General features: G+C 42.8%; 2 protein-coding genes across 4 annotated transcripts in view; one reads left to right on the forward strand and one right to left on the reverse strand.

Annotated features, from left to right (window-relative positions):
- DRAP1 (DR1 associated protein 1) overlaps nucleotides 1–19,641 on the reverse strand; it is a 37,542-nt gene extending 17,901 nt beyond the window's left edge. Inside the window, exon 1 of the mRNA XM_073605222.1 lies at nucleotides 19,454–19,641. Coding sequence (XP_073461323.1) covers nucleotides 19,454–19,495 — 42 coding nt within the window. The 5' untranslated portion in view covers nucleotides 19,496–19,641. The remainder of the gene's footprint in view (nucleotides 1–19,453) is intronic.
- A 235-nt stretch (nucleotides 19,642–19,876) lies between these two features.
- The window catches only part of LG11H11orf68 (linkage group 11 C11orf68 homolog), a 30,091-nt gene continuing 23,570 nt past the window's right edge, over nucleotides 19,877–26,397 (forward strand). The window contains exon 1 of one of the 3 annotated variants that reach the window (XM_073605220.1): nucleotides 19,877–19,996. In XM_073605220.1, coding sequence (XP_073461321.1) covers nucleotides 19,974–19,996 — 23 coding nt within the window. In that variant the 5' untranslated portion in view covers nucleotides 19,877–19,973. Of the gene's footprint in view, nucleotides 20,038–26,397 lie in introns of all 3 variants that reach the window. The other 2 variants (XM_073605221.1, XM_073605217.1) reach the window with 2 other exon arrangements.

A 26,397-nucleotide genomic window follows, 5' to 3' on the forward strand; every position in this document is an offset into this window, starting at 1 on the left:
ATGAATCTACTGTGTATGTTTTTGAAATATGAAATGCAATCTGCTATAAAACTTTGTTATCACAGATCCCTACAAAAAAAAAAAAAAAAAAATGGAGATTATATATATATATATATATATATATATATATATATATATATATATATATATATATATATGAAAATCTTCCAGGTATAGAAGGGTTATAGCCTCTAGGGTGCCAACCTTCACTTTCAATATGCCTAGTTTCTATTTCTCTGGTAGGTGGCAGTATAATCCTTGGTGCCTATTATGAATAAAGTGGAGTTCCTCAATGGACGATAGAGAAATACCCACTTGCTTGCTGCCCATAACAACTAGTTTCCTACTGCTAGTATACTACTACAAATTACTGAAAGGACATCAAAATTATTTTATTTAACTAGTTGAGGATCCAAGTATCTTTGCTACCTGGGGCTCTGGATCTGAATATTGCATCAGACATGTTGTGCCTGGTTTATGTATGCTCTTTTATGATTTTAACCATACCCCGCCTGGCTTATAGCAAAATAACGGCCGGGTGATGATCCCATTCTGACTGGACATCATATGACGTCCTTCAGAACATGCCGCTCAAGCGGCAATCGGTGGTGCAGTGTGCACACCACATCTCTGATCAGGGTAAAGAGCCTATGACGTAGCTGTCCAGCACATGAGTAAAGTAGAGCCGATAAGTGGCTTTCCTGACAGAGGGGATCTGCATTGATAATCAGTGCAAATATTATCAGTGCAGCCCCATCAGCGATGCCCACCAGTGCTGCCTTTCAGTGCTTATCAATGCTACCACTGCCTATCAGTGCACGTCAGCGAAGGAGAGAAATTACTTATTTACACAATTTTATAACGAAGAAAAGCTTTTTTTTTTTTCCAGTGATAAATAAAAATAAACTCTAATGCCCATACACACGGTCGGATTTTCCGACGGAAAATGTGTGATAGGACCTTGTTGTCGGAAATTCCGACCGTGTGTAGGCTCCATCACACATTTTCCATCGGATTTTCCAACACACAAAGTTTGAGAGCAGGATATAAAATTTTCCGACAACAAAATCCGTTGTCGGAAATTCTGATCGTGTGTACACAAATCCGACGGACAAAGTGCCACGCATGCTCAGAATAAATAAAGAGATGAAAGCTATTGGCCACTGCCCAGTTTATAGTCCCAACGTAAGTGTTTTACGTCACTGCGTTTAGAACGATTGGATTTTCCGACAACTTTGTGTGACCGTGTGTATGCAAGACAAGTTTGAGCCAACATCTGTAGGAAAAAATCCATGCATTTTGTTGTCGGAATGTCCGATCAATGTCCGACCGTGTGTACGGGGCATAAGAGATAATATTGCCAAAAAAGGGATGGATCTTCCATCTAAAAAGATGTTTAGTTTCTTTGAGGGTAAGGGATATCATCCGTGTAAGAGTTTTTACACATGTAGACACACTAAAGAAAGCAAAAAGAAAAAAGAAGGTTTTAGATCTGTGGTAACTGGGAAGCAATATATATTATAGATGATTTTTTATCATGCAAAACGGAGGTAGTATAACTCCTAGAGTGCCCTTGTAAAATTCAATATGTTGGTAGAACGAAAAGAACATTATGGAAACGGCTAAGGGAACACACACACACACACAAAATATAAAAAATGGTTTCCCCAAGCATAACCTGTCTAGGCATTATGCTCAATTTCACAATAAAGATCCGTCCACATTAATAGTGATTGGCATAGAATAATTAACGAATATTATTTGGAACGCGGTTTTTATTTTTCACATGGTGTTGGAGTGGAATCATCTAGAAAGAATTTTGGAGCTGTTTTCAACTCTTCATGATATGAGCAATCGAAAATATATTAATTATTTTTTTCTGAGACATTTGTGCACATGTTTAAAGTGAAGCTATTCACTAATACACGTTTATACACGGTTTTGTATGTATACATATTATTTGTATAAATCACCTTTTGCATTTTAAATTATTGCATTAGGAGCGCCCTTTACCACAGCATTCATTCTTTATTAGTCTTCACTAATTTCACATGCAGCAACCCTTTTTTCCTTTTTTATTTCTTTTTGTTTTATTATTGGCACTGGTTCCATGCACCGGTTCCTGATCAGAACTCCCCTGAGCACTGCCACTCATCCCAACTCCCCGCCAACACTGCCATTATTCCCAACTCCCCCCACCAAGGAGTAAGAGAAGGAATAAAAATAGAGAATACATGGAAGGGAGAGGAAAATAGGAAAGGAACAAAGAAAAAAGGTAGAGAAAGAATAAGAGAAAGAACAAGAAAGACGGCCAGAGAGGGATAGGGAGAAAAAAAAAAAAAAAAAAAAAAACAGGAAATTACGATAGAGAGAGATAAAAGGCAAAGAAAGGAGAACAAAGAGTGGTACATCCTAAAATGTACCATAAGGGGTTTTAATACTGTACGAGTGGAAGATACTCGGGGAGCGCTAAATGTCCGTGGGTTAGGGGTGCAAATTATTTGTCTTGCCTTGGGTGCTGACAACCCACGCTACGAAAATTATTTTTCTGTTAGCGGTCCCCACAACTTGGGAAATGTTATCAAGGGGTCACAGCACTGGAATAGTTGAGAACCAGTACACTAGAGGTCCTCCGTTATTGAGAGCGTTTTTGTTTAGATGTTATAGGAGATAGCTACCATTAGATCTCGCTATAGGATTGTGATATTTTATTAAAATATTTGTTTTATTAACTTGTATGTTTTGCTAGATAGTGTACTGTGTCATGCACTATACCTGTGTTTTATTTGCGATGTGCCGAATAACTGATCGCTGTTATGGCAACATAGGACTGTATTTAAGCCAGCCTTGTTCACCTGACTCCATACCCTTGATGAAGTCACGTGAGCGGTGACGCAACGCGCCGGGAGGAGCCGGGTGAATGTCACTTCCGAGACCGGAAGTCCCTGACACATGAGAAAGCTGATGATTGTGATTTTACATACTACTTCTTATTACATGTGAGCATTGGTGGAGAAAAGTTGAGGAGATAGTTATGTTATAGTGGAGATTTCTGCCTATATCTGGGAACACAGCTGCCCTAACAGAAGACCACAAGGAGAGATCTTGCTGCTGTGGATGCATATGAGAGACTCATCATTGGTGTGACTAGACCTGTAGGGGTCTTTCTTTGAGGCAAGAGGCTGGGGCACATTGTACACACAGATGGTGAAAGCACTATTTAGAAATTGGATATATTGGTCTGTACTGTGATCGGTGACACTGTGTATGAACTATTATTATTGCATTATTATATCCGATTCATTTAGTAATACTTTGCACTGCGAATGTTTACACTTATTTTGGATTGAGGATTGTTTGCACATAGCACTTTATTATTTTTATTATGATTAATTATTTTGTTACTATTTCACTTGATGATTTATTAGCACTTTGATCACTGAGAACACGCCACATTTATTTATTTTTATATAGTGGTGATTGAACACCGCCAAAAGAAAGCCCTCTCTCAAAGAAAGATAAAAATTTTGTTTGGGTACAGCGTTGCATGAGTGTGCAGTTGTTACTCAAAGTATGACAGTGCTGAAAGCTAAAAATTGGCCTGGGCAGGAAGGGGGTGAAAGTGAAGCCTCACATCCTCAAACAACGCTGGTTACAGAGAAACGCGAGCGTTGGGAGGGGCCTCACACGTGACAGTATTCCGTAAGTCGGCCTGACTGTTTGGACTGGTTGTTTGTAACACATGCTGTGTAATTGCTTCAATGCAAAATATATATATATAAAAAACACATATATACACACATATATACACACACATATACACACACACACAGCCTTGAAAAAGTATTCATATCCCCCTTGATATGTTCCACATTTTGTCATGGTACAACGAAAAACGTACATGTATTTTATTTGGATTTTATGTGATAGGCCAACACAAAGTGGCACATAAGTGTGAAGTGTAAGGAAAATGATAAATGGTTTTCAATTTTTTTTTTCAAATAAATATGTGTAGGCGCATGGGGGTGCATTTGTATTCAGGCCCCCCTGAGTCAATACTTTGTAGAACCACCTTTCGCTGCAATTACAGCTGCCAGTCTTTTTTGGGGATGTCTCTACCAGCTTTGCACATCTAGAGTGACATTTTTACCCATTCTTCTTTGCAAAGTAGTTCAAGCTCTGTCAGATTGGATGGAGAGCGTCTGAACAGCAATTTTCAAGTCTTGCCACAGATTCTCAATTGGATTTAGGTCTGGACTTTGACTGGGCCATTCCAACACATGAATATGCTTTGATCTAAACCATTTCTTTGTAGCTCTGGCTGTATGTTTAGGGTCGTTGTCCTGCTGGAAGGTGAACCTCCACCCCAGTCTCAAGTCTTTTGTAGACTAACAGGTTTTCTTCTAAGATTACCCTGTATTTGGCTCCATCCATCTTCCCATCAACTCTGACCAGCTTCCCTGTCCCTGGTGTGTTCAGTGTGATATCCAGTGTTAGTTTTCCGCCACACAGCATTTTGCTTTTAGGACAAAAAGTTCAATTTTGGTCTCATCTGACCAGAGAATCTTCTTCCATATGTTTGCTGTGTCCCCCACATGGCTTCTCGCAAATTGCATACAGGACTTCTTATGGCTTTCTTTCAACAATGGCTTTCTTCTTGCCATGTTTCCACAAAAGCTAGATTTGTGGAGTGCATGACAGATTCTCCCACCTGATCTGTGAAGCTCTGTAGCTCCTCCAGGAGGTACCATGGGCCTCTTGGCTGCTTCTCTGATGAATGCTCTCCTTGCCCGGCCTGTCAGTTTAGGTGGACGGCCATGTCTTGGTAGGTTTGCAGTTGTGCCATACTCTTTCCATTTTCAGATGATGGATTGAGCAGTGCTCCGTGAGATGTTCAAAGCTTGGGATATTTTTTTTTTATAACCTAACCCTGCTTTAAACTTCTCCCTGACCTGTCTGGTGTGTTCCTTGACCTTCATGATGTCAGTTCTTTCACAAACCTCTAAGGGCTTCACAGAACAGCTGTATTTATACAGAGATTAAATTACACACAGGTGGACTCTATTTACTAATTAGGTGACTTCTGAAGGCAATTGGTTCCACTAGATTTTAGTTAGGGGTATCAGAGTAAAGGGGGCTAAATACAGATGCACCCCACACTTTTCACATATTTGTAAAAAAAAAAAAAAAAATATTGAAAACCATTTATCATTTTCCTTCCACTTCACAATTATGTGTCACTTTGTTTTAGTCTATCGCATAAAATACATTTACCTTTTTGGGTGTAACATGACAAAATGTGGAAAATTTCAAGAGGTATGAATACTTTTCAAGGCACTAATATATATTTTTGCAGTGTTTGCACACTTTATATGGACTTCATTTGCACCAATATGTCAATTTAGGATGAGTTCATCTTACGTTGAATGTACTTTTGCGTCTCTTATGTGATTTATTAAAGCGGCACTCTGTGAATGGCCCTGTTGTTTCCTGGGACACACACACATGTCCCAGAAGGCAACGGGGCCGCTCACCTTAGGAGGAGGAAGCGTCGGGTAATAGGAAGAGGCAGATTAGGAAGACTGCCTAACAACAGGGGTTTCAGGTAAGTTAAAGAAATTTTTTTTTTCAATTTTTTTTTTTTTTTTAATGAATTTTAATGCCATTTCCTTTTTTTAGGGTGGACCTCCACTTTAACTTATACCTAGCACAAGGATAACACACTTTTTATTGTTTTGTTAGAGCTTGTTACACATCCTACTCACATCAGTGATTTAGATGCTGCTGTCCGTTCGATCTAATTGAGTTTTTATTGCATTTGTTTTACTTTACTTTTTTGTTACTAAGATTTACAGTATATCATCTTGGGTTTTGAAAGTACCCTGTATTGAAGTGGTTAACGTGGTTGTAAACCCCTCTTTGCTATTTTTACGTACAGGTAAGCCTATAATAAAGGCTTACCTGTAGGTAAAATGAATATCTCCTAAACCTGCACGGTTTAGGAGATATTCACTCTGCATGCAGGTGCTGACAGCAGCGCATGCGCTCTGAAGGTCCGGCATACTGTGCAAGAGCTTCTTGCCAGAACTGAGGGCTCCTGCACGCGGGGGTGACGTCATTGCAGGTCGGCCACTCACAGCGCCAGAGCCTACGGTCCCAGAAGAAAGGATGGTAGAAGGTGTCAGCTCTCTCAGCGGTGACCAGGCGCTGCTGAGAGAGCTTCGTTCTAAACGTATTTCATAATGTGCCAGTATGCAATGCATACTAGCACATTATGCCTTTGTCTTGCAGGTTTTTTTTTTTTTTTGTTCAGCAGTTTACAACTGCTCCTTTTGTCTTATTTTTATTTATAGGTAAGCCTGGAGGCTTATCTATAGGTAGTGGAAATATCTTGTAAACGTGCGCCGTATAGGAAATATTTCACTTGAAGTGCGCCAATGTTGTCATTGGCGCATGCGCGGTGAAGAAACGGACCACCGCGCCGTTTCTTCTCCCAGCGTACGCCGTGACTGACGGCTCCTGCGCACATGCGTGGGAGTGACGTCACGCAGCTCCGGCCAGTCACAGAGCCGGAGTCCTCGGCCCCAGAAGGAAGAGGGGCAAAGATGGACGCGGCCTCCACAGGGGACAGCGCGCACTTCATTTGCGGGCAAGTGTCATATAATGGGACGATAGGAAAAAGCTGATTTCTTTGTCGGCAAAGGTGACCAGAGAGGGGAGAGCGGAGGAGGAGGACCATTGGGTCCGGGCTGATGGTGGCATGAAGGACTGTGAGAGATGAAGCCCAACTTCAGTAAAATAGTTTCACCTTCAGCAAATGTAGAAAAGGAGTAAGACTTGCTGTTAAAGGTGAACTGGAGCTTAAATGGGTAGTAGTTCCATCTATAGGGAATATTTCGTTGCATTAACGGTGACAACAAGGGCTTGAATGATCGCCGTTTTTGGATAGTGGCCTGGGAGATATCTGCAAACACTTGAATTTTCTGACCATCTATTTCCAGATCTGGATGCTCTCCAGCATGACGCATCACTGCCTCTTTGATAATGAAAAAAAAATGAGGTTTCACATGATCGCCTTCACTAACGGCATGCGCCCTAGACATCGGTGCCCGTTTTTAGGAAAATATCTCCTTAACCGTGTAGGTTAAGGAGATATTTCTTGCACCTACAGGTAAGCCTTAATCTAGGCTTACCTATAGGTTAAAGTGGTCTGTAAGGGTTTACAACCACTTTACAAACACTTCTCCATTATTTCTGCCTTACTTCCTGGGCAGACCATAGGTGATAACACAGGAAGGAGTTGACCAGCTGACATAATTAGCGCACACACCCTGCATTATCTACCCTCCTACCTACCACCCACTTCAAGGTGCACTTTTTCAAATGAAATGCAATCAGTGATCACAGTTCTCACCAAATACACAGGCATGGATTTTTTTTTATACCTTAACTTTCAACTTACATAGACTGTTCATTTGACAGATTGTGCTGATAGATGAGATAACAGCCTATGTGAATAGAGCTGTAGTATTGAAAGTGTGAAGTGTGTACTGTAAAGCTCACCATACAATCTGATTGTACAACCTCTTTTAGATCTACCATCAGCTAGGCGATCAAGGGGTTAAATGTGTTCCCTGGGAGGTGATTCTAACTGTGGGGGGATGGGACTGACTGGAGGAGGAGAGAGATGCGGTTCCTAATCACTAGGAACAGTGATCTGTCTCTCCTACCCTGTCAAAATGGGGGTCTGTTTACATCGAAAGATCCCCGTTCTGGCTCTCTGTGGAGCGATCGCGCCCCCTATCGCTTCCTAAAGCGGCCGACATACACCTACGGGGATTTGCCCAGGAGAGCAAACCTGCCGCCGTATAATGACGGCGGCTGGTCCTTAAGCGGTAAAAAGGCAAGGTAAAAAGGACATAACCTTTACACACACACACACACACACACACACGTGCGCGCGCGTGCACACTTGCTAAAAATAAAGGTTTGCAAGTGATGAAATTTAAATAGGTACTTTACCATTAAAATTAGATGACTGCAGGTCTGTGAAAATTGTATGGGCTTACCAAAATAAAACATCATGCCGCCATCACAAATAGTCCTCTCCTGGGATCGAGGTCTGTCCCGTGGCACACACACACACACACACACACACACACGCTGCGCTTATTCATGCCTCGGACGCTTATGACCGAGGGGGTGCAGTGGCGGCTCCTGATGGAATAGCTCAAGTGGGTTCAGACTAGGATTCAAACACGCTTGAACCCATCCCTCATCCTCATTATTCAGCTTTAATTAGGCCCCGTTCACACCTGAGTGATTTTCAGCTTGTAAAACGCTTACTTCTAAAGATCCAAAACGCCCAACAAGCAAAATTCCATTCATTTCAATGGACCCTTTTCACATCTGAGCACTCTGTTGCCTCTGCTTGGAAAGCCCCAGGGCGGCTCCCGCTACTCGTTTCGTAAGGCGGACAGAGGGGGAAAGCAAGAAGGCGACCAGCTACAGCACACGCATGTCGCCGGCTACAAGAGAGGAGAAAATGCTTCCACAGAGAAACACTCCTAAGCCTCCGGGCCCTGGAAGCTACAAGACGGGCTCCTCTATAACCTCTCCAGCTAAAGGTGAGCCCATAAACAAATACTGCTCACCATCCAGCCCTGCAAAGTCTCCCTCACAAGTTACAGCTCTATCACCTGGCCAGGACTCACATACCTCCTCAGTTTTAGATAGGGAGATGGCAGACATCCCATGTAGCCAACCCAGCAGCCAAGAGCTTGGTCCCGACAGCCCTGCAGACCTTCCTGCTACCCAGTCAACCAAGCCACAATATTCTGGGGACCCAATACTTTTGGCCCGCTTTGCGGATTTGCTACAAAAGGGAGCTAGTGAAAGCTACCGACAAATTAGCCTTGGACATAAAACAAGGATTTCCAGGAGTCGGGGAACCAACTAGAAAGCACTGAATGAAAAGTGGATGTCACTGGTCACAGAGCATCCCAAAACTTGACTATGATTACTGACCTATAAGACCGCCTTGAGGAGGCCTATTCAAAAATTGATGACCTCGAAAACCGCTCTAGCCTCTATAACTTTTGTATCAGAGGCATTCCGGAAAATGTGAAAGATATCAATTCCATCACTTATTCACTAATGCATGCTGCAGAACCTGACATTGATGAAATCCATATGGAAATAGATCGTATTCATAGAGCCCTGGTGCCTCCAAAACCTGATGCGCCCCCCCCCCCCCCCCCAAAGGGATGTTATTGTAAAACCACATTCTTTCAAAATCAAAGAGGCAGTGATGTGCCATTCTAGAGAGCATCCAGATCTGGAAATAGATGGTCAGAAAATTCAAGTGTCTTCAAGTATCTTCCAGGCCACCATCCAAAAAAGCCGATCATTCAAGCCCTTGTTGTCACCGTTGATGCAACGAAATAGTCGCTATAGATGGGACTACCCCTTCAAGCTCCAGTTCACCTCTAACAGCAAGTCTTACTCCTTTTCTACATTTGCTTAAGGTGAAACTATTTTACTGAAGTTGGGCTTCATCTTTCAGTCTTTCATCCCGCAATGAGCCCAGACCCAGCGGTCCTCCTCCGCTCTCCCCTCTCTGATCACCTTTGCCGACAAAGAAATCAGCTTTTTCCTATCATACATCCTGAGAACTTGTTGCATACTACCAGATGATCCCTTTGCTTGGGGCAGCGGCTTCTCAGCAGTCCAGTTATAGGACATTAGCCGCTGCTCTTATCTTTTCTACGAAATTATGCAACATATGACCAATGCCTAACAGTCCTAACTAAGTTGTGCGTTTTTTGTTTTGTTGATGTTAACATATCTTGTTTTTAGGTGGGACACTTTAACTTGCATATCGCTAAACTGGTTTTTGGTTATTTCACCATGTTGCTCTACAAGTTTTCCTGGACAGTGCTATTGGGCCTTAAGTCTTATATATGTGACAATACTGCCGGAAGGAGTCTATGCACTCTCCTTATTTGAAGGACTCTTCCCATTATCAGGTTTTGGTGAAAACTCCTCCGCACTCTGAACTTTGGTTCTGAGACACCTAACTGTTTATTGGTTCATGTGTATGATTTTCTGCATTTCTGTGCTACATTACTCGGAGCTGGGGGTTTCCTGGCCTGATCATCATCTTATTCTTCTTTCTTTTCTTCTTTATCTTTGCTTTAACTTGTTTTATTGTTCCTTTCTGAGGGTCGACCGGAGATTCCCTTGGTTCCTCTGGATTCGGAATTTCACATACTGGTGGGCGAGTTTATATATACCAATAATTGTACTGACCGTTTCTTATGCCTAGTGTAACAACTACTTCCCAAAACATCCGCCGGCTCTCCCATAACATTCAAGGTTTCGGGTCAACCTCTAAATGGATTAAGGCCTTCATAAATTATCGATCCTTAGGGGGTGTACATTGTGGCTCTTCAGGAGCACTTTGCTCCCCTATTTACCCCTCGCTATCTCCATAAAGACTATCCTCTTTGCTACTATGCAAATGCATTGTAAAAATAGAGGGGAGTGGCCCTCTGCTTCTCTAGACGCATGTCATTAACTGAAACCAAAGTTCTCAGGGACAAAGAGGGACGTTATCTTTTAGTTAAAGGTTACCTGAGGGAAACATTGATGACCTTCTTAATCTACTACGCTCCTAACACAAATCGAATTGGGTTCTTTCGCTCCTTCTTACAATCCATGGCTCCTGAGTTTGAGGGAGAAGTAATTCTAGCAGGTGACTCTAATCTAGCCTAAAACCTTATTAGGGACAAATCTCACACTATCGTGCTCTGATCCCCTCCTAACCAACGTAGCAAATTTGCAGTTGCTTTATCATTATGATTTAGTAGATGCCTGGAGGGAAGCTAGTCCCACCTCTAGAGAGTACTCACATTATTCGAGAGCTCATGGACACTACTCTCGTATAGACCACGTGTTTCTCCTCTCGGGACTATTGCAAAAATTTAATTCCGCTAAAATACTACTACCTGGTCGGACCACGATCCAGCAATGATTCGGTTTTCAGATCCGACCAACAGGATAGCGAAAACACACTGGCGTCTAAATGAATACCTCCTCAGTGATGAATCTTACTGTCTTTGAGATTTCTACTCATCTAAAAGACCTACTTCGATATTAATTTATCAGAGGACACCTCCACTGCACACAAGGCTTCTATCAGGGTTTTTTTAATTCAATTGTCCTCCAGACTCAAAAAGGCTTGCGGTGAGTTGATATCTGCCAAAACCAAAGAATACGAAGCTCTAGCTACACAAAATAAACGCTCCCCGTCCCCGAATATATATTTACTAAACTAGAACAATCCAGTTTAGAACTCAACATTTGTATCACCACGAGGGCCGAGAAACAATTACATTGGACGAATCATAAGTTCTTTACCTGGCGTTATCGCCCAGGTCCCGTGTTCGCACAAAAGCTTACCCCTAGACACTCACACTTGGTGCTCCCTAAAATTAGACTTTCAGGAGGCCATCTCTCCCAAGACCCCCAAAAGATTCTTCAGGAGTTTCACAATTTTTATGCTGAATTATATGGGCATCCCCGGTATGCTGTTCCTCCATCCATCAGGAAAATATTGGGGAATCTCTCTCCCATCAATTGCAGGAGCTCATAAAGACCTTATGGACCAGACTTCCATGTGAGGCGATCTGTAATACTAGCAAAACATTATCACTTCATAAATCTCCTGGCCCTGATGGCCTTCCTAATAGCGATGCACCGAATGGGTTTTTTGGTGCCAAAACCGATGCCGAAAATAAATCTTCTTTGATCCCGAAAACCGAAACCGATACCGAAACAGCACCGATACCGAAAGTGACTGTTTTTAAAAAATATTTTTATACAGGAGATGGTCAGAGACTGCAGACACAGTACGGGGAGATGGTCAGAGACTGCAGACACAGTACGGGGAGATGGTCAGAGACTGCAGACACAGTACGGGGAGATGGTCAGAGACTGCAGACACAGTACGGGGAGATGGTCAGAGACTGCAGACACAGTACGGGGAGATGGTCAGAGACTGCAGACACAGTACGGGGAGATGGTCAGAGACTGCAGACACAGTACGGGGAGATGGTCAGAGACTGCAGACACAGTACGGGGAGATGGTCAGAGACTGCAGACACAGTACGGGGAGATGGTCAGAGACTGCAGACACAGTACGGGGAGATGGTCAGAGACTGCAGACACAGTACGGGGAGATGGTCAGAGACTGCAGACACAGTACGGGGAGATGGTCAGAGACTGCAGACACAGTACAGGAGATGGTCAGAGACTGCAGACACAGTACAGGAGATGGTCAGAGACTGCAGACACAGTACAGGAGATGGTCAGAGACTGCAGACACAGTACAGGAGATGGTCAGAGACTGCAGACACAGTACAGGAGATGGTCAGAGACTGCAGACATACTACAGGAGATGGTCAGAGACTGCAGACATACTACAGGAGATCAATGCAGCCTCACAAGTGCCCATCATATGCAGCCTGCCAGTGCCCAGCAACCTACCAGTGCCCATCATTCAATATCCATGCTGGGTACTGCACTGTTGGGGGAAGCAGAGAGGACAGCACACACTGCTAGACACCTCTCCCTTACTTTCACTTTCAGAGTAAACAGCATGACTGAGCTCCTGCACAGCCAATTTACACATCGGCTGAGGATCCATATTCAGCCACCGCTCGGGGAGAGAGGGACATTACACAGAGACCCCACAGGCCGCCTGCAGCATGGACGAGGATGGAGGGGAGGGGAGAAGGAGAGAGTAAGGACAGGCGCTCCAGAATGACACCCCTGTGATGGGCGGCACCAGGGCCGTGGCCCCGCCCCATTTTCGGCGCCATTATCGGCAAGAAGTCTCTTTCTGCTTTTTGCCGAAAGGGCCATTTTTGGCCGATATGTTTCGGTGGCCAAAATTTCGATGCATCCCTACTTCCTAACTCTTACTACAAAAAATTCTCCGAACAGCTAGCTCCACACATGGCTCTTTACTTCAATTCCCTACGGGATGGAGGTGTGGTCCCTTTGGATGAAAATAAGGCCTATATTAGTGTTATTCCTAAACCTAACAGGGACTCCACTGAAATTCTTAATTACTGCCCAATTTCACTGATAAATTGAGATTTAAAGATCCTTACGAAACGTTTGGCCTCTCGCCTGAATACCTTTTTAGCACAATATATCCAGAAGGATCAGTTAGTATTTATCGCAGGGCGCCAGACGCTAGAAAAAATTCATAGATCCATAACCCTCATCTCAGCTGTACACTCCAATTGGCATGCTCCACTCATCCAGGAACTTTTGCTTCTTTTATTAGACCTCAATAAGGCTTTTGATAGTTTAAATGGAATTACCTTTTTGTTACTCTAGAGACCCTAGGTTTCAGCTCTACATACCTTTCCTTGCTGAAGAAGTTATATAGCTCCCCAGTAGGCCAAGTCTCCATCAGAGGTCACAAATCATCACTATTCCCTATTAAATGTGGCACAAGACAGGACTGTCCACTCTCCCTTTTGCTCTTTGCACTGTCAATAAAAACCCTGGCTATGGCGAATCATTCCCACCCTAACATTCAAAAGGTATTCATTGTGGACAACAGAAACACAAATGTGCTTTATTTGCCGATGATGTTCTTATGTATATCACTAACCCTCAAGTGACTCTACCTAATTTACTATCTTTGTTGGATCATTTCTCACAACTCTCTGGCCTGTCTCTAAATTCTCAAAAAACAATGGCATTTAATGTTTCGCTATCCACTGCTATAGTACAGACCCTTCGGAATACTTATAGTTTTAAGTGGACCCACCACTCCCTCCCATACCTAGGGGTTTAGTTGACATCTTCTATTGAAACTATCTATAAAGCAAACTTAGGGAGGACCTTCATTGTTGGGCGGACTATTCCCTTTCATGGTTTGGCAGAATCAACTCAATCAAAATGACGTTCTTACCCAGACTCCTTTACTACTTTAGAACTCTACCGGTGGCAATCCCGAAGGGAGATTTACGTCTACAAGTTGAAGTCCTGCGCTTCGTGTGGGGTAACAAGCGCTTTATATCCCAAAATCTGGGGGTGGGCTTGGTCTTCCTAATCTACAGGCATATTTCCAAGCAGCCCAGATCGCCCAATTAGCTTGCACTACCGCTAAAGGCTCAGTCCCCCTTTGGGTTTCTATTGAGGCACTTTCTTGCTATCCATTTGCCATAGGATTATTAATGTGGCTTCTTTGCTGTTTACGCCCGCCTATATTATGTCCCTCTCTATCACATTCTTTAGCAGTTTGGGACAGAACACGTCACCGCAGCCCTTTATCACCCCCACATACACCACTAGCTCCCATTTTTTGTAACCCAGAGTTTCCACCTGGTTTGGTACCAAGATTATTTCAATGGTGGCTTAATAAGGGGTTATTAAGAATTGGCAAATTCCTAATAGAGATCAAATACACACTTAACATTTTAAGGATACGTTGCAAATGCCTCCTAGTGAAATATTCTGATACAATCAAATTGCATCTTTTTCCAATCTAAACTTAACCTACTGGTGGGACCACTTTCACTCAGAACCTTTGAACTATCTTGCCAAGCCAGGGGCTTCCAGAGGGGGCATGTATCTGCTGTATACGCCTCTCTCACTGAGCCAGACTCAAAACTTGCCTATATGAAACAATGGGAAAGGGACCTGAACCTTATTTTTGATCTGACTGAGTGGCAGGACATCACTTATAATTTATCTAAAGTTTCCATCAGTACAACTCTAATAGAGGCTAATTATAAAACACTCCTGCGTTGGTACCTGGTTCCGACTAGGGTAGCCAAAATGCATCCTTCCACTTCCCCCCATAGTTGGTGGCAATGCCCCCTTGTGACTAGGTTCTGGATTAGGGTAATATAATCTAATAAACTCGTGATGGGGGTGAACATTCGCAGATCTCCAGGAGCAGCTCTTTTTCACAGCCTGATGAATTGCCCAGAAAATCAGTGAAATTGATTACTTATATATTGCTGGCAGCGAGAATTACAATTGCTAGGCATTGGAAGCAGTCGGTTATTCCTATTGATTACGTTAGAAGTAAATTCAATTGGATCATGATTAAATGATAAACTCATATACTTTGTAATAATTCCAAAAAATTTGATAAGATATGAGACCCGTGGATCGGTTATATCTCAACTCCCTAATGAACTCCAGGGATGGATCTTTCCTTTTTCTTCTTCTTCCTCATTATTTCCTGCCTTTTCTGGTATCTACAGGTACGGTACATTTGGTTGCTTATGGGGCCTCACACAGTAGTGAGTCCTACGATAATCTCAGGGATCACTGCTGGGATTTCTCCGTGGCTCCTTACCTATTACTTTCCTCCCCCTTCCCCTGTTCCCTATACCATGCCCTTGTTCCTGCTCTCCATCATACATAGTAATATTCCTGATTACCGATGAGAAGTAATTGTTCGGTTCCATTACTACTCAGGATTATGTTGTGTTTCTTGTCCCCCATCCACCCCCCTTTTTTTTTTTTTTTGACGATGATGGATAGTACAACCAACCAACTGAGGTTAACCTGAGGTTAATTTTTTTTGCTTAAAACATGCTTCTTTGATGTAATGTTGGATGACAGTTACTTTTGTGGTCATACCCTTCATGTCTCTGTATTACTATGTTGACAACCTGAGAATTGGCTTTGTTCCAATAATACGTCTGTTCCTACCAGACTTTTTTTATATTTCAATATTTTTATTGGAAAAGAAACAAAGTACATGAGCTTCTTTTTGGCAGATTACAAGCGTTTTTGGCCCCATAGACATCAATATAAACGCCTGACTTGAGCAGAAAAACGCTCCTAAACACACAAAAAGCAGCTCTCCACCCCCAATTTCCTCTCCTTCTCCTCGTGCTTTCTATTGGCTAAACAAAAACACCTGAAGCTGTAAAACACTTGTAATACACTTCTAAAATGCTAAAAAAAAAAACTCTTGCAAAAAGCTTAGAAAAACACGTTCACACTTGTGCAATGCAGGAACACAACAAAATCATGCATCGTTTTCTTGCAGACACGCTGCAGTGCCATTAATTGTTAAAGTGAAAGAAAACTTCCATCTTTTGCTTTTAAGTATAGGTAAGCCTATAATAAGGCTTACCCATGGGTAGTGTAAATATCTCCTAAAGGTGCACCATTTAGGAGATTTTTAGTTTATATGCAGCCAGTGACATCACTGGCGTATGCGCTCTGAAGGAACGGCCGCCCGTGCACATTCTTCAAAGCCCCGTGCTGTGACTGGCGGCTCCCGCATGCGTGTGCGGGAGTGACGTCATCGCAGGTCCAACCAGTCACAGAGCAGGAGTCCGCGAACCCGGAAGCAAGACGGGTGAAGATGGGAGCCCCTGCAGTGCTGACTTCTCGGTGCTGGAAGAGCATCGTTTTCAGGCAAGTTTAACGTGAAGCCATACTAGCTGAAGGCATACTAGCATATTATGCCTTTACCTTGCAGGTCCAAAAAAATTGGCCAGCAGTTTACAACCGCTTTAATGGCACCCCAAAACAACTTGCTAAAGTTATGTGAACACGCATAAAAGTCACATGCTGTGATTTCATTTTTAAAAAGTGTTTATGCTTTTTTGTGCAAAGCAGCCCATTAAAATGAACATTGTACCAGCACAGGTGTGATCAGAGCATGTCAAATGACCACAGTACAGTTTTGCATTCTTCCATCATTTCTATGGAATCAGAAATCCAAGAAATTATTAAATATATATATATATATATATATATATATATATATATATATATATATATATTTTTTTTTTTATTATTTTTATTTTTTAAAATTGATTTTTTTATTTCTATCAAACTTAATTTTAATAAATAAAATCATTTAGTTTGTTTAGCAAGAAATGAAGCTTAGTTATGTAACATAAGGCTGATTATTCTGCAATATTTACATTTTTTGCTAAACTCATTCAGATAACATGTAGTCACACAATTTCACAGTAACCATGAGATAAAACAAAGTTCAGGAATATTCCTTTATCCCACTGTTTTGCAAAACTATGTACACTACAAACTGTATGATTGAATCGGTTCTGGTATCGCTGCTTTACTAACCTAACAGCTTATTATTCTAAATAGGAAACCTTCATTTTGCTTGCAAATATTAAAGATTCTAATTAGCAGCAAGGATAAGTCCTTACATTTAAATAGTGGCTGTCATTTCAGATCCATCATGGCAGTGCCCGTTAGCGGGCATCCACTCACCTACTGCCGCCATGTCCCCCACCTTGTTGTGTCACTGCCGCCATCACCAGCCATCCCATTAAAGTCAATGGAACTGTTGGTGAGTCAACAGCGGGTCAGAGGAGGAGTTGCTGTGGGACAGAGATAACAGTTGCTCTTTAAAAATTATAATTTAAATCAAGCCTTTTTTTTTTTTACTAGTGATTTAAATTGACTTGATTTAAACCAAATCCACCCTGGTAGCAAGTAAACATGCTGTCCCTGACGTTTGTGTGTTGAAAGCAGAAAAAAACGGGCATCCCAGTTTGTTGTGCATGGGCTGTGTAGCCGCAGACTGGTCAGTGTGTTCATGCTGACACATGTCCACAGCCAAAAATGCCTAAAATGGGCACCTGAGCATCAGAATAGGACCACAGAGGAATGGAAGAAGGTGACCTGTTCTGATGAGTCATGTTCTCTTTTACATCATGTGGACAGCCGGCCGCATGCGCATTGTTTACCTGGGGAAGAGATGGCACTAGATTGCAGTATGGGAAGAAGGCAAGCCAGTGTTCTGTCAAGAAGTGCCCCCCATCGAATAGTGCCCGTGCATGCACAGAACGGAGCCGCACTTCAGCTGATTTGCTGATCAGCTGGAGTGACGTGACCAGGGCACAAGCACACATTGCAGGAGGCATCTCTCGCTGGGAGATACCATTTCACGGAGGGAGACCGTAGTTCTCACATTGTGCCTTGCTGTTTCGGGGCAGCTTTACAATGTGCTGATGGTCCGGTTTGCTGTGTTGAACGGCTGGTTTTGACTGTGTCAAGGGGGGGGGGTTGCAACACAGACAAAAGAAGCTCTTCAACACAGCCACTAGCCGCCCACCAGCAGCAGTGATGCACAATCTGAGAACTACGGTCTCCCCCAGTGTTTGTGTAGGTTTAAATTGTGCCTGTGAAATGGTATCTCCCATTGAGAGATACCTGCTACGATGTGCGCATGCGCCCTGGTTACGCCAGCCCAGCTGATTGGCAAATCAGCTGTTGTGCTTGTCTGTACGGCGCATGCGCCGTACATCCCGGGCACTATTCGATGGGGGACACTTCTCAACAGGACACCAGCAGAGGTGTGTGATGCTTTGGGCAATGTTCTGCAATTCACGCTGGTGTTACTTTGACACGTACCACCTACCTAAACATTGTTGCCAAGTACACCCCTTCATGGAAATGGTATTCCCTGATTGGGTGCCATCTTTCAGCAGGATAATGCTGCCACACTGCAAAAATGGTTCAAGGAACACGAGTTTGAAGTGCTGACTTGGCGTTCAAATTCTCCAGATCGCAATGCATCAAGCATCTGTGGGATGTGCTGAAAAAACAAGTCTGATCCATGGAGGCCCCTCCTTGCAACTTACTGGGATTAAAGCGGAACTAAACCCTCCTATTTATTTTTAGCCATGGAAGCTGCCATCCTTGCCTCTGTTTGATCTTCAACTGCCATGGTGCTGCATATGTGATCATTTATGAATCCAGCCATCTGATGATTTGACAGTTTGGATGAGGGCACAACCCAATGCGACCATTAGTGATCCCAGCATGTCGGGAGTAGAACGTTTTTGTTTTTAAACTATTAAATTGATGGGTTTAGCTCTGCATTAAAGGATCAGCTAACAGCTTGGTGCCAAATACTACAGCATACCTTCAGAGGTTAGTGGGGTCCATGCCTTGATGGGACAGAGCTGTTTTGGGGGGCAACATAAGGGGGATCTGCTCAATATTAGGTGGGTGGGTTATGGCCTGTGGGGGGGGTTCATATGCCCCATCCAGTCCTACCCTGCATTACCCCTAGGTGTCCAGAGAGAGGATCATGTACAGCAGACAAACACGTCACTGCAACAGCACGGTGTCCCTGGAAATGTGTGCACAGCAATGGAATGATAGCAGAGCACCATGGCATGGAACCAGTGCAAAGCATGGGGGGGGGGGGGGCAACTACAAGTCATGACCCAGTTAAAGGGGGGCAGGCGGAGAATTAGCCTCTACGAGCCACAAAGGACTAACACTCGCCCTACACACACACGAACCAGCCAAACAACATTGCACCGGGTACCCGAGCGCAGCATTTCCGGCATTGCGGGGCCCGAAAACCTGATGAAGGAAGGCCGGGCTCTAATCCCATCGCAGGCCTCAAACCTACCGGCGGGAAACGCGCGTTGTACTTCTTCTTTTTGCTCGGCATCGTCCACCGATAGGAATCCCGAACACCGAGGAAAGCAAAGGCGAAGAACAATTCACTGACCACAACTGCCGGGAGGACTGTCAGGAATTGTCCGCAAAATGGTGTTTAATAAAGTTCATCCTGTTGTTAAAAAAAACACTTCCTAATAAATTGTAGGGTGAATGTGCGTGGACAATAAAGTTATACTGTGGAGGGCTTCCGGTTCCTCAAGGTGTGCTTCCGCTTTGACACGAACGTTAGAAAAGTATGTTTACAGGGAACAGAATGTGTTTCCTGTGTTGTAGAAGTGGGGTGGTGCTATGTTAATGTACATGTTTGCCTTCAAGCAGCATTCCGGGGGAATGCGAAGCCTGGTGTTGTACTGTGTTCTCCGCTCTTGTTAATAAAGTTTTCCATTTACACCCCCCCCCCCAGCCCTGAATATGGCTGCTGTCGCCTAGGTAACGGGGCCTACTACTGGAAGTTTGAGCTGGCAGACATGACAACGGAGCCTCTCCTCCAGTAAGCCGCCTGTGTAGCTGCATTTGGGGTATATGCTCCGGGTAATGGACGATCTTTTGTTTCCTAGTAGCTTGTGCTGTGTCCAGAAATGTGCTCTCTTTACCCCACACAGCATTTCCCTTGATATATTTCCAGCACTTCTCTCCTGTATTATTTACCTGCTCTTTGCTTTGTTGTCTCTCTGTGTTACTTGTGTCACCTGGCACAGTGCTGGGCACTCTGCTGCACCACCATAGCTCCTAACTGGCCCTTATTTGGAGCCAAAGCCACCTGTCCTTTCCTCTTCAGCTGTCCCTTTTTAATCTAGTCCATAGCTCCCAACTGTCCCTGATTTGTCCCTCCTTCCTCCTCATTTTGGTCTGATCTATGTAGTTGTATATACAATGCACTACTTATTGTTTAAAAAGCGTTTCCCGGGGCTAAACCTTTCATCCAAACGCTAAGTTGCTGCATTTGTAAATGTCAAAGCCAATATAAAGGTATAATAGTGGTTAAAAAAAAAAAAAGCATTTGTGGATTTAACTAATTACATTTGTATAATTCTCCTTTAAAGAGGCGTGGCAAGTGGTGTGTCCTATGCCTATATACTTTTGCTAGTAGGCGTCCCTCGTTCTCATCAGAAAGTTGGGAGGTATGATCGAGTCTGATGCATAAAATTTGCTGAAATCTCTAACCTCTACACCCCCCCTCCCCATGTTTGTTAAAAAAAAAAAAAAAATCAAGCTATCTATAGTTTTTTTTAAAATCTGGCCTTACCACCTTCCGCCATTTTCTCCTAGACTAGAGTGCTGTTTTCGTCTCATATTGCTGCTTTCTGGGATACTGACATTAGATATCCTGGAAGGCATTACCTTCCTTTCATGTAAAGAGATGCCAGATCTCACAGTGCGTGTGTCATTGGGGGACAGGCTACAGGAACCAGAGGAAGTCACCAAGCTCCTTGTGACATAAATTATGAAGATGATTGTTGGTGCAGGATGGGACCTGGAGAGATTGGGGGTGAGAGGATAATACTGGATCTGTTGCGCTTGATAGGCTGCTTTCACACTGCTTTTCTGAAAAAACGCATATGTGTTTTTGCCGCATTTCCGATGCTTCTCATTATTCAACTTCAATTAAGGCTGCGTTCACACTTGTGCGATGCAGGAACACAACAAAATCACACATCCTTTGTTTGCTGACATACTGCAGTGCCATTAATTGTTACTTTCACAACAACACAACTTGCTAAACTTATGTGAAAATGCATGGTAACAAAGTGACGTGCTATGATGCGATTTCATTTTTAAAAAGTGCTCACGCTTCTCTTGTGCGATTATTAATGTCTTGGGAACAGATCTCCAGAAAAACAAATCATGTTTTTTTTGTTTGTTTTTTTTTAAAACATTACCGAGTTGAATTGTTTTCCAGTCAAGGTTTGACCTTCAGTAGACAGGTTTTACAAACTGTTGTCCCTCCCTAAGGTATAAGTTTCTGTTTTATCTCCTGAAGTAGCTACCCTGGAAGATGACCAAGGAAAATTACAGTTAGACTTGTGTAACAGTATTTCCAGGAGTCTTCCAACAAAATCCATGGATTTTTTCTGACAGATGTTGGCTCAAACTTGTCTTGCATACACACGGTCACACAAATCTTGTTGGAAATTCCGAACGCCAAGAACGCGGTGAGGTGCAAAGCATACGACGAGCCAAGAAAAATGAAGTTCAATAGCCAGTGTGGCTATGCTTGATTCTGAGCATGCGTAGAACTTTGTGCGTCGAAATTGTGTACACACATTTGGAATTTACGACAACGGATTTTGTTGATCCAGATCTCAAATTTTGTGTGACGGAAATTCCGATGGAGCCTACACAACTCCCATCGAACATTTTCCGTTGAAAAATCTGACCATGCGTACGGGGCATTACTTTTCTGACAATGAGGATGGGGGGGGGCTTTTAAACTTATTTTTGGTTTGTTCCCTGTTGAAGATGGAGCCAATCATTTCTCAAGTAAGACTTCTGGAAATACCATTACTGGTAAGTCTAACTAGTTTTTATGCAGCTACTGTACATTACCTTAGAAATGAAGTATTTTGTGCATCCGTTGATTACCATACAACTTTACACCTGTTTCTCAAAATCCTTGATTATTTCAGAGGTGAAGGAGATAGGCATGGGGATATCTTGTGTTTAGGAGATAAGGCATGGGAATATCCAGTGCTTCTGGCAGAGGACTTTTATAAGACACAGAAATATAAAAAAAGTGCAACCCAGAAGGGTATATACTATTGGATATTACAGGTCAGATATTTTAGTCACGTACAATTGTGAATACTTATAGAAGAGTTAAAGGGAAAACTTTTTTTTTTTTCATTTTGAATAGAAAAAGGGAGGTTTAAAAAACCTGTCAGATTTTTTAAATTAATTTTTTTGCCATGTGCGTCCTATTGGGGAGATTTTTCTTAATTTCCTGTCCCATAGTCAAAACAAGAGCTGAGAGGAAATCCCCACCCCTCCCCTCCAAAGTGAGGGAATCCCTGGTTGTCATCAGAACTAGTGTCCCCATTAAGAGATTTCTCTTCTACTCCTGTTCTTGTGACAACACATAATGTGAGAGGGAGGATGAAACTCCCTAACCGAAGGCATAGACAGCAATAAAAACCTGACAAGTGTTCTAATCTCTCTCCACTCTATCCAAAAAAGTTTTGCCTTTAGTTAAACTTTAAGGATCTTACTTTAAAGAAATTAAATAAACGCTTCATATTGTTGCAATACACATGTTATCTGCATGACTTTGCATCCTGAACATCAGGGTATTTATAACACTTTCAAATTATTGTGAGAATATGAAATTATGAAGTAATTTTTATTCTGGACTGTAGTTATAACATGCAATGCTCATCTATTTAACCGCTTTCTGACCAACTGCCGCAGTTATACCCTGGCAGGTTGGCTCCCCTGCGCGAGCTGTAGTAGCTATACGTCGGCTCGCGGGGTCGGGATAGCGGGGGTGCCGATGCTCGTGGCCGACGGTCACGATGACCGCTGGCCACGAGCGATCATGAGCAGGAGACACAGAATAGGGATGAGTGTGTGTAAACACACACTTCCCTGTTCTGACAGGAGTGACAGATCGTGTGTTCCTATTGGCTAGGAACCACGATCCGTCACTTCCTCTAGTCAGTCCCCTCCCCCTTTTAGTTAGAATCACCTCCCAGGGAACACAGTTAACCCCTCGATTGCCCCTAGTGTTAACCTCTTCACTGCCAGTGACATTTTTACAGTAATCAATGCATTTTTATAGCATTGATCGTTGTATTAATGCCAGTGGTCGCAAAAATGTGTCAAAATTGTCCGATGTTTCCGCCATAATGTTGCAGTCACAATAAAAATTGCAGATCGCCGCCATTACTAGTAAAAAAAAAAAGATAATAATAAAAATGCTATAAATCTATCCCCTATTTTGTAGATGCTATAACTTTTGCGCAAACCAATCAATATACGCTTATTGTGATATATATATTTTTTTTTTACCAAAAATATGTAGAAGAATACATATCGGCCTAAACTGAGAAAAAATTTGCTTTTTTTTTTTTTTTTTTTTTAAATGGGGATATTTATTTTAGCAAAAAGTACAAAATATTGTGTTTTTTTTTTTTGTTTTTTTTTTTTTTTTTTAAATTGTCATTTAAAGCAATGCAGTGCCAAATCGCAAAAAGTTCTCTGGTCAGGAAGGGGGTAAATTCTTCCGGGGCTGAAGTGGTTAAAAGAGAGGTCCAGCCTGAGCTTTTTAGGCTGGGCTTCTCCTAAGGGTCACAGGAGTACAATTCATTTTGCACTCCTGTGACCCATTTTCAGCGGACAGCAGTCTGAAGTCCGCTCTCCGCTGACATCACTGGAATCAGTCCAGGCAGCATGTCATGTCGACTTAGGAAGTCTGGATCCGCCAGGTGCCTGGACTGATGGCAGTCTCAGCATCTCAGCGAACCGCTGAGATGGCGCTCCCCGCCCCTCCTTAGGCTCAGCGCTCCAATGAGCTTGGAGGAGCTGAGCAGGAGAGATGCTGACTGACAGGCAGCATCGCTCCGCTTGGGGAGGTGAGAGAACCGAGATATCGCCGATGTTCGTTGGCTCGGTTCTCAGTGAAGGGGCAGCAGGGGACAAGATGCAGCATCGGTCTGATGCTGCATCCACCTAGGTAAGTATGAATAGCCCATTCAAAAAAAAAAACATACTTCTCTTTTAAGTGGGTAGCTTTTATTCATTTATGTAAAACCTTTATCCCAAAAGAAATACAAATATTTGTTGTAACTGCTTATAAAGTTTTAGCTGGAGTTCAGCTTTAATTTGTTAGTCAAGTCTATCTGTTAGTCTAACAGTACCCGCTCTCCAGACTGACAATGTTGCTGTCCAAAGGTGTCTGCTTTACTACTTTATCCAGAATGCAGACACACCAAGACTCTATTCACACTTGGCACTTTGAGATCAGGGTGGAATCGCTGCAATTCTGCCCGCAATCTCAAAACGCCCTACAATCACAAAACGCAGGTCCAGGTGCCATTATTTTCAATGGCACCTAAAATGTGGTATTGCTGTGAATGTTGCGTGATTTATTGAGTGGCAATTGCGGCAAATTGCATTGCGTGAAATTTGTCGCCCAAAAAGGAGCAGGAGCAATAACGGCAAAACTGCACCGCGTTTCAGGTGCCATTGAAAATAATGGCATCTGAACCTGCGTTTTGTGATTGTAGTGCATTTTGAGATCGCGGGCAGAATATCAGTGATTCTGCCATGATTCCAAAATGCCAAGTGTGAATGGAGCCTCAGACAGAAATTCTGTTACAGGGTGGATCACCAGTTGAAATAAAGGAAGAAGAAACCTAAAAAAAAAATTAAATAATGCAGCCATCACATATAAGAATTGGTAATCTGCCATATATTGCATTTGTTTTTTTTAGGTTTTAATACCACTTTAAGCAACCTATGATTATACTGCTAGCTACAGGAAAAATGGATACTAAGTACATAGAATAATTGAAAGTCAGTCCCCTTAAAGGCTAAGTTCAACTTTAGTAACCTGTTACATGTTACACCTATATTTAAAGTGATATTAAAGTCTCTTTTTAAAAAGGGAAAATAACACACATAATATACTTACCTGGTCTCTGCAGTAGTTTTGCACAAAGTAGCCCCGATCCTCTTCTTCTCAGGTCCCTCGCTGGCGCTCCTGGCCACTCCCTCTTGCCGAGTGCCCCCCAGAGCAAGCAGCTTGTAATGGGGGTACCCGAGCAGGCTCCCTTCCAAGCTGCGGCTTCGCGTGTCCATTCACACACAGAGCCACAGCTCAGCCCCGCCCCTTCTCTCCTGATTTGCTCAGAGGCTGTGGCACTTGTGCACTTTGCTGGATTTTTTGCTTTGATTATATGTTTAGTACTAAATGGAAGGGAGATCGCTCTGACTGCAAGTGACCCATCTATGCAGAGCGCTGTTTGTAGTATTTAACTCAACCTCTGTCACGCTTTAAAGTGGTTGGAAACCTCAGACATGAAATATGAACAAAGCATATCCCTCTATAGTGTTTACTTGTCTCAATCCAGAGCACTAAGCATATATTCTCTCTGCTGCCTCATTCTTCTGCTATCAGCATGAGTCACTTATGACAATTTTTCCTGACACCTATTACAATTTTTCTCTTGGGTAGGGCACAGCCTGTGGTTGACAGCTTCAGCTCTGTTCCTGTGTGCTGTGCGAAGGAAGGGGGTGTCCCTTTGTGACGGTGGGTGTTGACAATAAACCTATTGAATGTGTTGACCAGATCATTGCCGCATTTAATTTTATGTGCAGCACAACATTGAATGGTAGCTGAGTTTTGTTTTTAGTAACCCCTTCTTCTGTTCAGATCTGCAAGCACCCTGGCTTAAGTATATCTACTAACAGTGAAGAGCTCCTTTAAAATTACCAAATGTTGACTCAAATTGCAAATAAATGCATATGCTGTAAATTGACACTTGGGTATCTCTGTGCATTTAGTGGTACTCCAATTTATTCTTTTATTAAAAAGTCACTAGTCTTCTGGTTGGACCTGGATTGTTGATTCAGAGTGTTATCTCCATGTTTCCCCAACCAAAAGGCTTCAAGGTTTTTTCTCAAACCTGTTTACAGTTCTGAATAGGCAATATTCATCTGATCTTGGATTTATTGGTTCACAATGCCTTCTTACATTCTCAATGTTTCGGATGGGGTCTGTTCAGATGGTTATTGCCACCATTCTTTGTGAGACTTCCTGGCATCCATCAACATAAAGTATGTACGTTTTACTCATTTCTATCTTTCTGGGTCATCAGCAATTTCTTGGGTTACAACCACTAGCACAGGTTTATAGCAAAAGCAGACCTCCTACTGGCCTTTGTGTCCAATGTG

This window comes from Aquarana catesbeiana, linkage group LG11, assembly GCF_042186555.1.
Source record: "Aquarana catesbeiana isolate 2022-GZ linkage group LG11, ASM4218655v1, whole genome shotgun sequence".
Classification (NCBI taxonomy): Eukaryota; Metazoa; Chordata; class Amphibia; order Anura; family Ranidae; genus Aquarana; species Aquarana catesbeiana.